General features: G+C 36.2%; 1 protein-coding gene across 2 annotated transcripts in view; it reads right to left on the bottom strand.

Moving 5' to 3' along the window:
• LOC128172154 (centrosomal protein of 152 kDa-like) overlaps positions 1-14,469 on the bottom strand; it is a 39,209-nt gene that overhangs the window by 5,929 nt on the left and 18,811 nt on the right. For both annotated transcript variants that reach the window (XM_052837923.1, XM_052837922.1), the window contains exons 18-29: positions 9,700-9,847; positions 8,428-8,786; positions 7,839-8,080; positions 6,995-7,148; positions 6,421-6,714; positions 5,553-5,660; positions 4,940-5,176; positions 4,459-4,554; positions 2,878-3,815; positions 1,987-2,182; positions 1,394-1,472; positions 734-884 (exon numbers count right to left, since the gene is read on the bottom strand). In XM_052837923.1, the coding sequence (XP_052693883.1) occupies positions 734-884; positions 1,394-1,472; positions 1,987-2,182; positions 2,878-3,815; positions 4,459-4,554; positions 4,940-5,176; positions 5,553-5,660; positions 6,421-6,714; positions 6,995-7,148; positions 7,839-8,080; positions 8,428-8,786; positions 9,700-9,847 (3,002 nt within the window). The remainder of the gene's footprint in view (positions 1-733; positions 885-1,393; positions 1,473-1,986; positions 2,183-2,877; positions 3,816-4,458; positions 4,555-4,939; positions 5,177-5,552; positions 5,661-6,420; positions 6,715-6,994; positions 7,149-7,838; positions 8,081-8,427; positions 8,787-9,699; positions 9,848-14,469) is intronic.

Raw genomic sequence — 14,469 nt, forward strand, 5'->3', positions numbered from 1 at the left:
TCGTACTATATGAAATCTGACTATTTTCAAGGTATTTATAAATACGTTTCATTTGAAAACAATGGTACAGATTACAGTACACCGAATTTATCTATTATTTTCAAGATCTACGTCTTGTCAGTGGTGATAATTAGTGCTTAGGTCCAAACACTGTTTCACTTTCGGTTTGCCAGAGTAACTGCATAGGAGAGTTGATTAAAATCAACTCCCAAAAATCAAATTTACAAAATTTCTGTATCTGTTAAAAATTCATAAAAGCAAAGAAAAGTTAAGAAAACAGTCATTACCCTGACAAAAGTAGAAACATCGTAAATAAAATATCATAATCCTTAATAATACCCCCACCCTTCAAAGCATTACATCCCAAATATGTCACCATCTTTCAAGGGTATTCTCTGAAAAAATAATTTCAACCTTTACACATCCTAATAAAATAAGGCTTATTCTGTGTATAAGATACAGTGAAACGTCACCATCTCAAATTAGATGGGACTGTTAAAGTTCGAGATATCCGAGCATTCAAGATATCGAGGGTGAAATACTTAAAAAATAAGTAGTTGGGACTTGCAAATCACTTCGACATATCCATTGTATTCGAGATATCAGTGTTCGAGATATCAAAGTTTAACTGTATGTGTTTAACACCCTTACCACAAGGAGCATGGGTATTTTCTGCATAGAAAAAAGTAAAATAAAAGAATGACTTTCAGACATTTGTGTGTGGTGGACGTACCCGATGATTTCATTGTGCAGGACTTTGCGGACGTTCTCCATGTAGACCTTCTTTAGCTGTACTAGCGTGGTGTGTCGCTCCTTCTGTAGCTCCAGCCTCACCGTGTCCGCCGCTCGCATGTTTGTGTCCGTGATGTGCTTCATCACATCGTCTGTCAAAAAAAAAACTAACACATTAAGAGAGCTGGATGGTGGAGGCTATTTTATTGACTTTATTAATCTCCTTTAGCTGAAGAGCTCTGTACTTAGAATAGAAAAATGTTCCAAATTTACAGCTAGAAATAAAGCTGTAAAAAAATACTTTAATCAGAATTCATCATGAAGTCTGTCATTCAAAAGATGGTAGATTATTTTTTATCATTTTGAATGTTATAGAGCACTGAGGACTGGTGATAAGTTTGGTTGGGGCGTGGTCAAATCCAATAAAGCCTGAAGGGCTTAATGACAGATTTGACCACGCTCCGACCGAAATTATCACCTCATAATATTCCAAAGAGAAGTCTTCATAAGATTTGCAGAACTACTAAAAATAGGTTTCAATATAAGTATTACTAAGTCATACATCATGACTGTGTTTCAGATCTTTCTGAAACTCAATACATTATTACAATTCGTTTGAAATATATGTGTGACAGATGAGTATTGAACTTTGACCCCTGACCTTTGATCTTGTTGACTGTGTCCAGGTACTGGTCCCTCAACTCAAACATGCTGTCATCACTCAGGTCCTCCGAGTCAGTCTGCTCAGTGATGAAAAAAATACATGTAGTAATAACAGTGATGGAAATCCATATAATAACAACAAACGGACATCAAGATGTATTTAAAATATAGTCATCATGTTTTTTACTATTACTTAGATGTTATCTGTCTTCCTGTGTTTTTTCTATTACTTAGATGTTATCTGTCTACCTGTGTTTTTACTATTACTTAGATGTGTTCTGTCTACCTGTGTTATTTTCTATTACTTAGATGTTATCTGTCCACCTGTGTTTTTTACTATGACTTAGATGTTATCTGCCTACCTGTGTTTTTTACTATTACTTAGATGTTATCTGTCTACCTGTGTTTTTACTATTACTTAGATGTTATCTGTCTACCTGTGTTTTTTACCTGTGCTTCTGTGTCACTGAGACTCTTTTCGGCCAAGTTTTCTGTCTACCTGTTTCTTGTACATACGTACCTGTACCTCCATCTCACTCATATTCTTTACCGCCAAATTTTCCGTCTACTTTACATATGTTTCGTACGTACCTGTACCTCCGTGTCACTGAGACACTTTTCCGCCGAGCTTTCCCTCATCTCCTGGACCTCCTCCTTGTATTGTCGCGTCAGGGCGGACATGGCAGTACTGTGAGCCTTGGCCATCTCTCTCATCTTGTTTTTCATCGACTCCATTGCGATGCTGTTGTCTCGCTCCAGCGACTTCTTCACTTTTTCAATCTCACTTCTATCGTGACAAGACAAAGACATGGATATCATAAACTTAAACTAATTAGGAATCATGCATGCAAACTTAACGAGGCTGAAGTTGTAGCCAATTTTAGTCAGACTATTTTTAACCTCATTAAACAGGACTGCTTAATAACAATACAGGAAAATTTTCAAATTTCATTGCTAAAGCATCTTTAAGTTGATTTTTTAATGCCTAAGAATAATTTTTGGTTTGAAAAGACATATTCATCAACAGTAATATCACTGTTAACACTTAAAAAGTTTATGTGGAAGGAAAGCTGATTTGTTGGTCACTAACTTGTATAGCTTCAAGTAAAATGCAGTGATGAATAGTAAGTTATTAATGAGAAGTTCCCTATATTCAATTCTTACTTTAAAAAAAAAATGTTTTGACCCAGAGGATATATTTTACTCTTGCATCTAATTACTGTATACAGGGAAATATTCATCCCCGTTTTATTTTTTTTGCCCCTTTAGCCCTCGTTGTCAGCCGGCGAATTTAAGACTGGGCGAATTCCAAAGTCTTAAATTATCTCTCTTTAAACAAACCTATGTCTGGGCAAATTCAAGACGAGGCGAAACCGTTTGCAAGTGAAGAAGAGCGAAAATAACACGGGGCGAAAATAACAAGGGGCAAAAATAACCCTGTATACAGTACCTCCTTTTACAAGACATGTTAAATAGTCTTACTTGTAATACTGCTTTATATCCTGGAGCATTTTCTCGGAGCGCATCAGCCGGGCCTGACTCTCCTCCTGTTTCTGCTTCTGCTGAGCCAAGTCTTTCTTGTACGCCATTTCCAGATTTTTCACGTTTTCAGAAAACAGAGACTTCTCCGAAGCCACCTTTTCCAGCTCCGTTTTCAACATGCCGTAATTTTCAACCATTTCCAACTTCTCCTTCTCACTCTGTCTAAGGTCCATCTCTATTCTCGAAAACTTCTCCTCAAGTTCTGATTTCTCTGACAGAATGTCCTGCCATTTAGATTTCAGTCTCTCAGATTCCTCCCGAATCGTTGATATCACATTGTTCTCTGACCGCAGTTTTTCACACTCGACCTTTAACCTTTGAACTTCCACCTCTTGACCCTGCTGATCGTACATTTTTTTGTCCTGGTTTTCCAGTTTACCCTTCAAATCCTGAATCTCCTTGACATACCTCTTACTCTCCCCAAAACCCTGCTCCTTCATTGACCGTATCTCCTCCTTTAATCTCTTATTCTCCTCCCCGAGTTTATGAATTTGACATTTGACCTTGTAACTTTCGTCCGTGACTTTATGAATCTCGTCGATCACTTTTTTATTTTCTTCGGTGACTTTCCCGAGCTCTGTTCGGAATCTCTCTTTCTCGTGCTTCAGGTCACGTAGTCTCGCCTCCAGTTCCGATTTGTCACCATGTTTTCCTTGCTCGAATTCTTGCTTCAAATTCAATTTTTCTTCATTCAGCCGACTCTGATAAGCAGTTTCCAGTTCCTGCCGAAGTCGCTCCACTTCTTGTGCGAGGTGCCGATCGGCTTTCTCCAAAAGTTGGTCTCGCTCCAAAACTTCCTGTTTCAGTCGATAATTCTCTTTTTCCCATAATTCCCTTTCCTTTTGGTAATTTTCATCTTCTTCAGACTGATTGATGTTCTGTTCATAACAAACAAAAAATTTACCTTTAAAGAGTTCTCAAATTTTTAAATTGTGATGTCTGCGCATCCATTAAACTTTTTTTCTATGACAGCATTTTCTGACACGAACATCACATCCAACATGAATAAATAAAGCTTGAATCAATTATAACAATACAAATTCTGTTAAATCATTTTATTTGTGGGGGTCAATGTTCATGGGTAGCCAAAATTTTCCTGGTTTGTGGGAGGTAATTCATTGAATCAGGATAATTTTAATAAATATTATACAAATGATTGTGTACAGGTCCGTGGGGATGTAAATTTGTGGGCAAGGGTTAACCTCGAAAGCTACCAACATTGTCCCCCCACAAACAATGGTGATTCCACAGTATATTACAGTAAAACACGGTTATAGCGAACACGCTTAAAATGAATTGACGCTTACAGCGAAGTAATTTTCGATCCCCTAGACTTTATTACATGTTGTAAACTTGACGGATATAACAAATTACGCTTAAAAGGAAGTAAAATCACCCATCCCTGGCACTTCGTTATAAGCGCGTTTTACTGTATATAAATCTGACTACATTTGAATTATGTAGATGTTAAGGTTACTTCATTAACTGGATCTGCTTTGAATAGAAAGTCAAATGACAAACCTTTTCAGAAGTGGCCTTTTTCAAATTCTCTTTTAGCTGGTTTTCTTTAAACTGGTACTTTCTGATTTCTTCAGCATGTCTCTTCTCAAGCTCCATCTGTTAAAAATTGAAAAGTATCGCTGAATGCAAAATGAATTAGCAAATCAATCTTAACTGCCGATTGTGTCTCCTCTCAAATTTCAAGTAAACCTGTTCAAAGGAAGTCAGCATGTCTGAATGCAAATAAATACAGAAAATCCTATCTAAAACCTCACTAATTACTTTGTTTAAATCTTATTTATCTTTTTTGGTTGGGGGAAGGGGGGGTTTAAAATATCATGAATTGTAAAAATGGTATATGGAAAAACTACTGAGTGATAGTGTGTTACTTCACTGCCATGCAAATCAAATCTGCTATACGCCATTATCTTTTGTACATGTGTGGTTTTGTTCACTGCTCAGTTTAATTGGACCTAGAAAAACCCGAATATGTGTGATATACCTTCTCTCGGCTGTGCTGCTCACGAGCGGTTTTGAGTGCCAGTGTGAGCGTGTCATGGTGGTCTGCAGTGAACTGTTTGTAGTCCCGCTCACACTGATCTTGTACCTCCTCAACCGCTTGCTTCCGCTCAGTGTCCTTCTGACGTACCAACTCCACCTTTTCTCGACGGAAAGTTTCCGCACGAGACTTCATTTCCGCCGTCAGGGATTCCAGTTCCTTTTTCAGAGAATCTATTTCCTGTTCAAAGGAATTGGAAAGTAAAACTACATGTTTTCAGAGAATGCAAATTGATTGGGACAATAAAATCACTTTACTCCCAACTGGTATTTGAAATTTCCTTGTTCGAGATACCCGTTAGCTGCTTTCAGCAACTTCATTTTCACCCTTAAGGATACCAGTTTATTTTTAGGAATCTGTTTCAGGTTCCATAAAATTGAAAGTGGTTACTATGAAATTGCACTGTAAAACTATTATGTTAAGTACAAACAAGCATTTAAAGTTAAACGTTCTTATCTTAATTTATGACAGAGAAAAAAATTAAATTAAATTTATAAAATCTTAAGAAACTGTTCAGGGAAATTGAAATGCTGCAATTATAAATGAGTCAACTTACCTCTTTCAATACACTCTGTGAAATTTCATTGGACGAATTATTGGCCACCATGTCTGCATCATGTTCTTTCTGCCACAGTTTTTTAGATTCTTCCAATGCCATCGAAATCTGTGAGTAAAAAAAAATCACTTAAAAGCCAAATCTTTTTTTTTCCTTCGGACAGTTATAGAGGTAGAGCAGAAATTATGTAATTTAAAAATAATATACAAATGCTGTTTTATAATTTTTAGGTAAACTTAGAATTGGGTCAAATCTGTGTTACATGACAAAAAGTTTATTATATACATATAGCATCTATTCATTAAACATTTTTAATTAATTAAAAGAAATATACAACAAAATGCAAATCATTTAATTTGAAAACTACTTTGAAATTCTCAATATGTTTGGAGATTTAAAAAAAGAAAAGAAATGTTTTTAAAATTAATTAAGGAATAACGAATCATTCTTTGAGTATTATGAGGTGATAGTTTTGGTCGGATCAAATGCATTAAAGCCCGAAGGTCTTTATGGTAGATTTGATCATGCCCCAACCAAAATTATCACCTCATAATATTCAAAGAATGAGTTCTTATTACTTAAATTTTTATAAATTTCAGCCATTGGATGATTAAATATTTAAATATTAATAAGCAAACCCCGCTGGCGCCTAAATTTGGTGTCATTTGAAGTTATGGGTTGTATAGTACAAAATCGATACATAGTGTTATAACAGGCAAAGACACTGGAAAATGTAAATATCCATAAATATTTATAATAAGCTGTTCTAATTTCCCGCATAAATTTTTTTAAAATTCTTATAAATACAAAAATACATAGAGTTCTTGCCCTTGTCACATGAACAAACCTCCTTTACACACACACAGACCTCGGTAGCGATCCTCTCCTGTATGGACTCCTCCATGTCGTCCCGGATTTTCTGCATATTCTCATCATGGCAGTCGTCCCATTCTCTGCGAGCCTTTTCTACGGCAGACTGAATTTCCTCTGACAACTTCCTGTCGGCGGCTGCCTTCCACTGGGCCCGCCCCTGTTGGATCCGCTCCTCTACTTCAGCCTCGATCCGCTCCTGGGTCTGCAATTCGATGCTCTGCTCCCAGTTCTTCTGCTCTTGGGTTATCTTCTCTTGAATCTCTTTTTCTTTGGCTTCATTCCATTTTTGCTGATGATTCAAAAGTTACAAGATAAATATATTTACCAAGTATATCAACAAATATGCATGTATTAATAAGGCATTTATTATATCAGGGAACAAATACATCTATTAGGTAGAATTTAAGCTTCATTCAAAATGATGCAAAAACAGAATTTAAAATTCAACTCTGCCTTTCAAAAAATAACCTTTTCTTGTTTTCAAAGTGTATTTTCAATGTTTTCATCTAATCAAACAAATGGGCCAAAAGGCCCACTGTTAATGTTCTATTTTCCACAGTGACCTTCACCTTTTCTGCTCGGATCCTGTCCAGTATTTCCAGCTCGGTCTTCTCCTCCCACTCCTTCTGTTCTTTCTGGATCCGCTCCTGGTAATCGGCGTCCGCCTTCCTCTGCCACCTCTCCTTCTCTTTCTTCAGCCATGACTCTTTGTCCGTCTCCACTCTGAAACAGGTAATAAAGCTGTGGTAAATACTGCCTAATGTCACCATTATAGAGAGTCTCCACTCTAAAACAGTGAAACAAGTGGTGGTAAATGCTGAGTCTAATGTCACGATTATTGAGACTTCATAGAGCACTCAACCTTGCCCGTATATTGTATAACCAAATTTGAATTTGATTTTGATCAATGACCTTCTTATTAACCCATAACTCACTTTCAATCTTGTTAAGTGTGTGAGTCAAAAAATGTTAAGACTGTTGACTTAATAGGTCAAATTAAATGGTTAATATTGTTGACAAGGATATAAAGGGTCAAATTTCTCATTTTTGTTATTTTGTATAGACACACTCATACTGTGGAATCATTAATTTTCGTGGCGGCCAATTTTCGTGGATTGCTTAAAATTTACAGCTTCGTGGGGACGTAATTTCTTGGATTCTCTCAAACCCACAGAGGAAATATGACTTTTTTTACCCTAATTTATTAATTCGTGGAGGATGTTAATTCGTTGATAAGAGGTACCCACGAATTCCATGAAAATTGAGCCACAACGAAATCTAATGATTCCACAGTATTCAGTCTATTGACCAACAACACTGGATCCAAAAAATTTATTAAAGTTTATTTTACTTTGCTGAGACCTCTAACCTGTTTCTCTTACTTTGCTGTGACCTTTGACCTGTTTCTCTTACTTTGTTGTGACCTTTGACCTTTCTTTGTCCAGCGCCCGTCTCATTTCCTTCTCCGCCTCTCTCTGACACTCCTCTATGGCTTTGGTCACCCGGGCCTGTATTTCCGCTTTTGACGCCTTGTTCCACTCCTGTCGCTCCTCCATGAATTTTTCCTCCACCTCTTTATCCCAGGCGTCACGCTCTGACGACAACTTCTCCTCCGCCGCCTTTTCCCAGGCTCGCTTGGCCGACATTAGTTCCTCCTGTGTGGACAAAAATTATGGGAGTTTACGATTCTTGTAGCAGGAGCCGGTAAAGTACAGAGCAATGTATTGAAGCATCTTGTTTACTCTCTTTGGAGGGTGAGGAAATATTTTCTTTAAAACTTGTGTTAATTAATTTTAGTTAAAAGTAGCAAAAAATTAAAGAACAAAGCAGAAAAATGTTGTCTTTCTCATTGCTTTGTTTTCCTGTATTAACCTGGGATAAATAAAATAAAAGTTTCCAAAATTTACTGTATCTAAAATAAGCTCAACTTAGTTCTATGGCTATATCTTATAAAGGTTATATAAAAGAAATGGAAAAGAAACTCTTCATCACATTGAAATACCTCTGCTTTTTTCTCCCACAATGCTTTCTCTTTCTGAATCTTTTCTTGAACTTCCTTTTCCCACAATTCCCTGTTATCAGTGACCTTTAGCTGGTTCTCCTTTTCTAGTTCCTTCCTCAGTGATTCCCTCTCCTCTCTCAGTTTTTCCTGCAGATTTTTCTCTGACTCTGTCTGCCAGGCTTCCTTCTCTTCCTGAAGTTTCTGCTGGAGTTGATTTTCTGTTGTCTTTCTCCACTTCTCTCTCTCTTCTTCCACTTTCTGCTGGAGTTCGTTTTCTGCTGTCTTTCTGAACTTTTCTTTCTCCTGTGTCAATTGGGAATCAAAGATTTCCTTCCTTTCTGTAAGCCAGTTTTTCTTTGCTGAAAAAACACATTTCTTAAAATCATAGTACTGTAACAGTAATTAAGTAGACTGGGCCTATCATATCCATAGTAACAGCTTCTTATCAAAATGATTGAAAGTCTCAACAAGTGAAGCTTGTTTACTACAAAATGCTTTCATCAACGAGGTTTCAAAATACCTGCTGAAAATTAACGAAAGTACTTAATTTACATCTATCTGAAAACAAATCAGAGACAAGTGTGTTAATTAACATAATTTGCTTTCCTTAATCATTCTCAATTTTTTTTTCAAAATCAAAATCGAATTTAATAATGACTTAAAAATACTTTAAACGCTAACATTTAAAGTGTGATTCAACTAGACTAAGTGCATTATTGACATTTAGATATTCCAGAACAAATCTATTAATTTGATACACAAATGAGATAGAGAGAGAGAGAGAGAGAGAGAGAGAGAGAGAGAGAGAGAAAGAAAGAGAGAGAGAGAAATTTAATTTACAATTTACAACTAATGAACATAATGAAGTACAGAAGTGAGTGTTTTACAGGAGACCCAAGTACATACAGAAAAAAGAAATATGACATAAAGAAGAAAAACAATCAATAGAACAACAAGGCTTATATATTTGTTCATAATTCATACTAAAGTAAATATGTTTGCCAAGGTAATACATATCTTTCAAATATAAAGATAATGCGATTCCACTAATGGGACAAGATTCCACTGAGGGGACAAAATTCACGGTCTAGGATGAGGCTTTGCTTTGCGAATCTTGTCCCCTCAGTGGAATTTCACCATCCCACACTCGTATTAATGAATAATTCTATTAACATTGAATAATATAATTATAACTATATAACACATCTTTCCAAAATTTAAAAGGTCTTATCTCCAGAAAATTAAGACAACTATCAGTGGTAGAAAGTTCACCTTCTTCAAGCCGCGCCTCCACTTCCTGTTCCACGGCGTTGTCTAGTTTAGACCTCCACTCGGCGGTGGTCAGTTTGACAGCGTTATCCACCGCCGCTTGTTTAGCTGTCCGCTGTTCCTCGAACCACTCCATCTTACACATGGCGATCTGAAATATAAAGGTTTTAAAAGTTAAACAAAACTACATAATATCAAATACGAACTACTGTACACAGGGTTTTTTTTTTTTGCCCATGTTATTTTCACACTTCTACTTTTGCGAATGGTTTGTCCTGTCTTAAATTCACCTGAACAAAGTTGACAATGTGTTAAAGAGAGATCGCCCAGTATTAAGGTGGAATAACACATCATCACAAAATGGCTGACCGCTGATCAGACAACATTTCGTTTTATTAAAAGGATTTTGTGGACTGAAACTTGTAACTTACTCCACAGTCGAGTGGATAAAGTTTTGGACTTGTGATCCATAATCCTGGGTTCAAATCCCGCAGGGGCTTTTGTTGTTACTTACTGGACTAATTATTTTAAATATTCATTTTTTATCCCCAAACTGCAATTTGTTCGCTATTTGACATTTGTACAGTTTATTAATCATTATATCTTTCATTATCAAAAAATTTCCTGTTAATTTGAGTGACTTTTTCCAGGTGTGTTATTCCACCCTAAATTTGCCTGCTGGCAATGAGGGCGAAAATAAAACGAGGGTGATTATCCCCCTGTATACAGTAACAGCCCTAAACAAGGCAATCTTAAAGACATAGAGGTATTCCGAGTAAAACAACACTATAAGTTAGGGAATCGATGTGAAAATTTGAAAAAAGGAGGAAATAATGCTAATGCACTGATCTCAACAAAAGATTATTTTGAATTTCAAATCTATGAAAATCAGTATTTTGGCTGAAAAATCACATCCCTGAACTAGATACATAGATTATAAAAATAATAATCAGGCAATTTAAAATATTTATTTTGATGACACATCATTACAACTAATAGTGCATTATCTTGTATCAAATACAACCCCTCAATATTTATTTACACACTGGCAATCTGTTAGTTATCAAAAGTACTGGTACCACAGATTATACAAATTCACCCAGTACACTAAATCTGCATATAATAATATATTACATATACCAGACGAGTATAAAATTTTTTGTTTTTATCAGTAGAAATTGTAGTTACAAAGAAGAGTGTCATAAAATGCCTGAGCCCAAAATATCAGGGAACAAATTCACTGGTATCATGCAGTCTGTCAATGATCCTTGACACTCTGTGACTTCTACTTTTTATGACAGTAGGTCTGACTCACAACATGGTGATTTTAACCCATTATAAAACAGTTTAGCTCTTTACCCCTTAATGCCACCTTTTGACGCATAGGCCATATCCTTAACACCAAAATTTGCATCGTCGGAAACCCACGGTTGGTCTTGCTTCTCGAGGTAAGAGAAGCGAGACCGACCGTGGGTTTCCGACGATGCAAAATTTGTTGTCTATCTCTGAAGCGTAATCCATACAGCTTCTATCTACAGGTCCCAAGTTTGAATACCGCAGGGACATTTTTCATGGATAGCAGTAAAATTTTAGAAGTTGATCCCCCCCCCCCCCACAATTGAATTTTTTTCTTTTATTTTCAAGTCGAACACATGCTAGAAATCCTTACCTTTTTTAAATTATTTAGAAGTTTGTGCAGAACTTTTCCCAGAGGAACTCAGTACAACTCTCTCACAAAAGGACATTTAAACAACTAAAGCCTGAATACTACATGCCATCTTTTTAAAATTTATCATTAATACAGAACTGTCTGATTGTTATCTTCCAGTAAGCCTAGATTACTCTGCATTAATCATTGCACATTTTTGGTTCTAATGAATGAAGAAATGAGGACCAATTTCATAAACATTTAATGAACTGGAAGGAAGAGTCTGAGGTGTGTGTGTGTGTGTGTGGGGGGGGGGGGGGGGGGGGGGGGGCATGAGAGATTAATGGGTTAAAATCTCTCTCTCTCTCTCTCTCTCTCTCTCTCTCTCTCTCTCTCTCTCTCTCTGGCATATTGAACATTTATTTCCACATCTTAATTTACATTTGAGTTTCAAGAAAGTAAAAAAAACCCTCAAACATAATGTTATACATACCTGCAGTAAGGTAAATGTTCCATACTTAAGAAGTACTAGTATAAATTTCTAATTGGCAGAATAAACAGGAAAATCCAAAGCACTGTTTTTCAGGTCAGAGTTAACTAAAACAGGTCAAAGGTGACTGAATTATCCAATCACAAAACTGATTACAAACTGCATCTGGGTTATACCCAAAACTTCCAGTCACCAAAGAGCAGTGGGCAAAAACATGCATAAAATATTCAGACTATTCATGGCACAGAAAAAAGTCAACTGAAAACACCCCAATGCTGATTACTCCATAGTGACCTTGACTTCTAACAGCTTGACCTTGATAATTAGGTCAGACTCCTCCTTCATATGAGTTGCGTAAAATATCTTTGGAAAATTTTCAACAATGCCAACTCAGCACAAAGCTAACTAACTGTAATAGCTCACAACACATCAGTCTATAAGGCCTGCAATAGTCTATCCCACTAAAAGTTAATAATTTAATCCGTCTATGTCTTAATCCATGAGAGGAATTTACTAGAATGGGGACCGTCAATTTAACAATGTGCACTTAATTAAAAAAAAAATCTGAGACAGATTTAAAACTCCAACCCACACAATGGACGTAGACTTTTAAGTTACACATGCAGAAAAATGTCACACCAGATATTTGAAGTATGTTTGATCTGGTGAACGATTGCTCGGATACGGTGATCCAGAGATCCGGCGTTATTATTGGTTGACAGAGGAGAGCAGCAGAGTTCAGTGCAAAATTCCACTTATAGTGACACTTGAGTTCAGCGGAACTCCTGTGTATCTTATAGACATAAGCGTATATAGAAGGAAACAATGGTCTACCACAGTGACAGATTTAAACCTCCCATCCTAGCTACCAGCTCGCGGGAGATCTAAATTCCACCTTATTAAAGATCCTCATTCATCGTTAGATTTATGCTGCCTCAGATATTCAATACTCCTCAATACTAAAGCTGTACTAAATGATGTAGAAGTTTATCATCATATTAATAGTATTTTGGGTAACCAAAACTAAATGGAAAGTAATAAATTCGTACAAAGATCAAAACTTATTGTAATAATGTAAATGTAATGTAATAATAATAATAAACATTATCACAATAAGAAACTGGTAACTAGAGGTGCTTTGTAGTACAGAGGTACATCAATAAGTCAAAAACATTAAATGGTCTTGGTCTCGTCTTTATTCATTCACTCCATTAATAAGTAATTTTATCTAAAAAAAAAAAAGACTAAGTCCTTTTCCTATAGTGAGTTAAAGTCAAGGCTTGCTGCAAACCCTGTATCTAGGTGTGAGGTTGGGCGAAACAGAAGATTCCTCCAAGATATCCTTTAGTAATTTAAACCTTTTAAGTAATACACTAACCAAATAAATGCAGTGGGATGATTTTTATCTTTGGTCACCAATTAACTTGAGATTATCACATTATTGTCAAATTCGTGTTGCCACATTGATAGCTGATCTTCATAGATAATTGTTTAAAACTTAGATAAATCAGCCAATCAATAACCTTTAAACAGATTTTATAGTCATTTCTTATCAACCAATCAGAAACCTTAAAACAGATAAAGACTCATTCTACAGCCTTAATCAAGAATGATCTCCCATTGTATTCATTCATAATGCTGTTACCATCAAATTATCACTACAGTTTAAAATTTCATATTGTAAAAAATATCTGCTTCTATCACAATTAAAAGTCTCTTTGTTCATGCAATTGCAAGACCCTAGTGCACATAATGACCTCTGTCGACTAAGGTTGACTGCAATTTGTAGCCTCTACTGTCCTACACATTTGTACAGAATGCCTAGAGGGGGGCTATGATACAGTATGATTATATTAACACAACACACTAAAAAAAATCTCTCATCTGTAAATGCACAAACATCCATCCCCATCGATCTCCCTTTGAAGTTAAATATACTGTAACAGGGTTTTTTTCCCAGCCTCTCCTCTCTAAATAATAAACAGCCCCCCTCCTCCTTCCCCCTCTTTCTGGAAAAAAATATTTCATTTAAGGTTTTCAGCTGTCATCACAGTTTGATGTATGCCATAAAATTTGATTGGCTTCCTTTTCAGCGATATTTAAAGTACATTTGTTCACATCCCCTCCAACCCCCCACCCCAAAAACAAACACACAAATCCACATTGATGACTTTTATAGGCTCCTTTCATCTTGTAGTTCTGTTCTGCTTGTGTTAAATAATAACAAATTCTTATTTCAATTCTACATTTCGTAAAGATCTTTAAGCGATAATTTGATAATTGCTTGATTAAATTGCACAAATTGAACCCTCCCCCAACCAATTCTACATGTCTCCTACCCCTACCTTTGTTTCCAGTAAATTGGCCTGATTTATTCACTGGACTCCTTCCCTTATTTACTCAGTATTCCCCTTTATCTTTGTCTCCAATAGCTGATTTAATCATGTCCCTCTTATCCCCCTGCTTTTCTTCCCCAAACCCTTGTCTCCAGTAATTTTACATCCAACTTAATAAATTTTAATAAAATAATAATAAATTTAAATTAATTAATAAATTTTCCCAGTTTCCTCCCCCCCCTCCCCACCTTTCTCTTCAGTAGTACTTCTGGCCTGATTTAATCACCCCCCCTTTCCCC

Source organism: Crassostrea angulata, chromosome 2, assembly GCF_025612915.1.
Source record: "Crassostrea angulata isolate pt1a10 chromosome 2, ASM2561291v2, whole genome shotgun sequence".
NCBI lineage: Eukaryota > Metazoa > Mollusca > Bivalvia > Ostreida > Ostreidae > Magallana > Magallana angulata.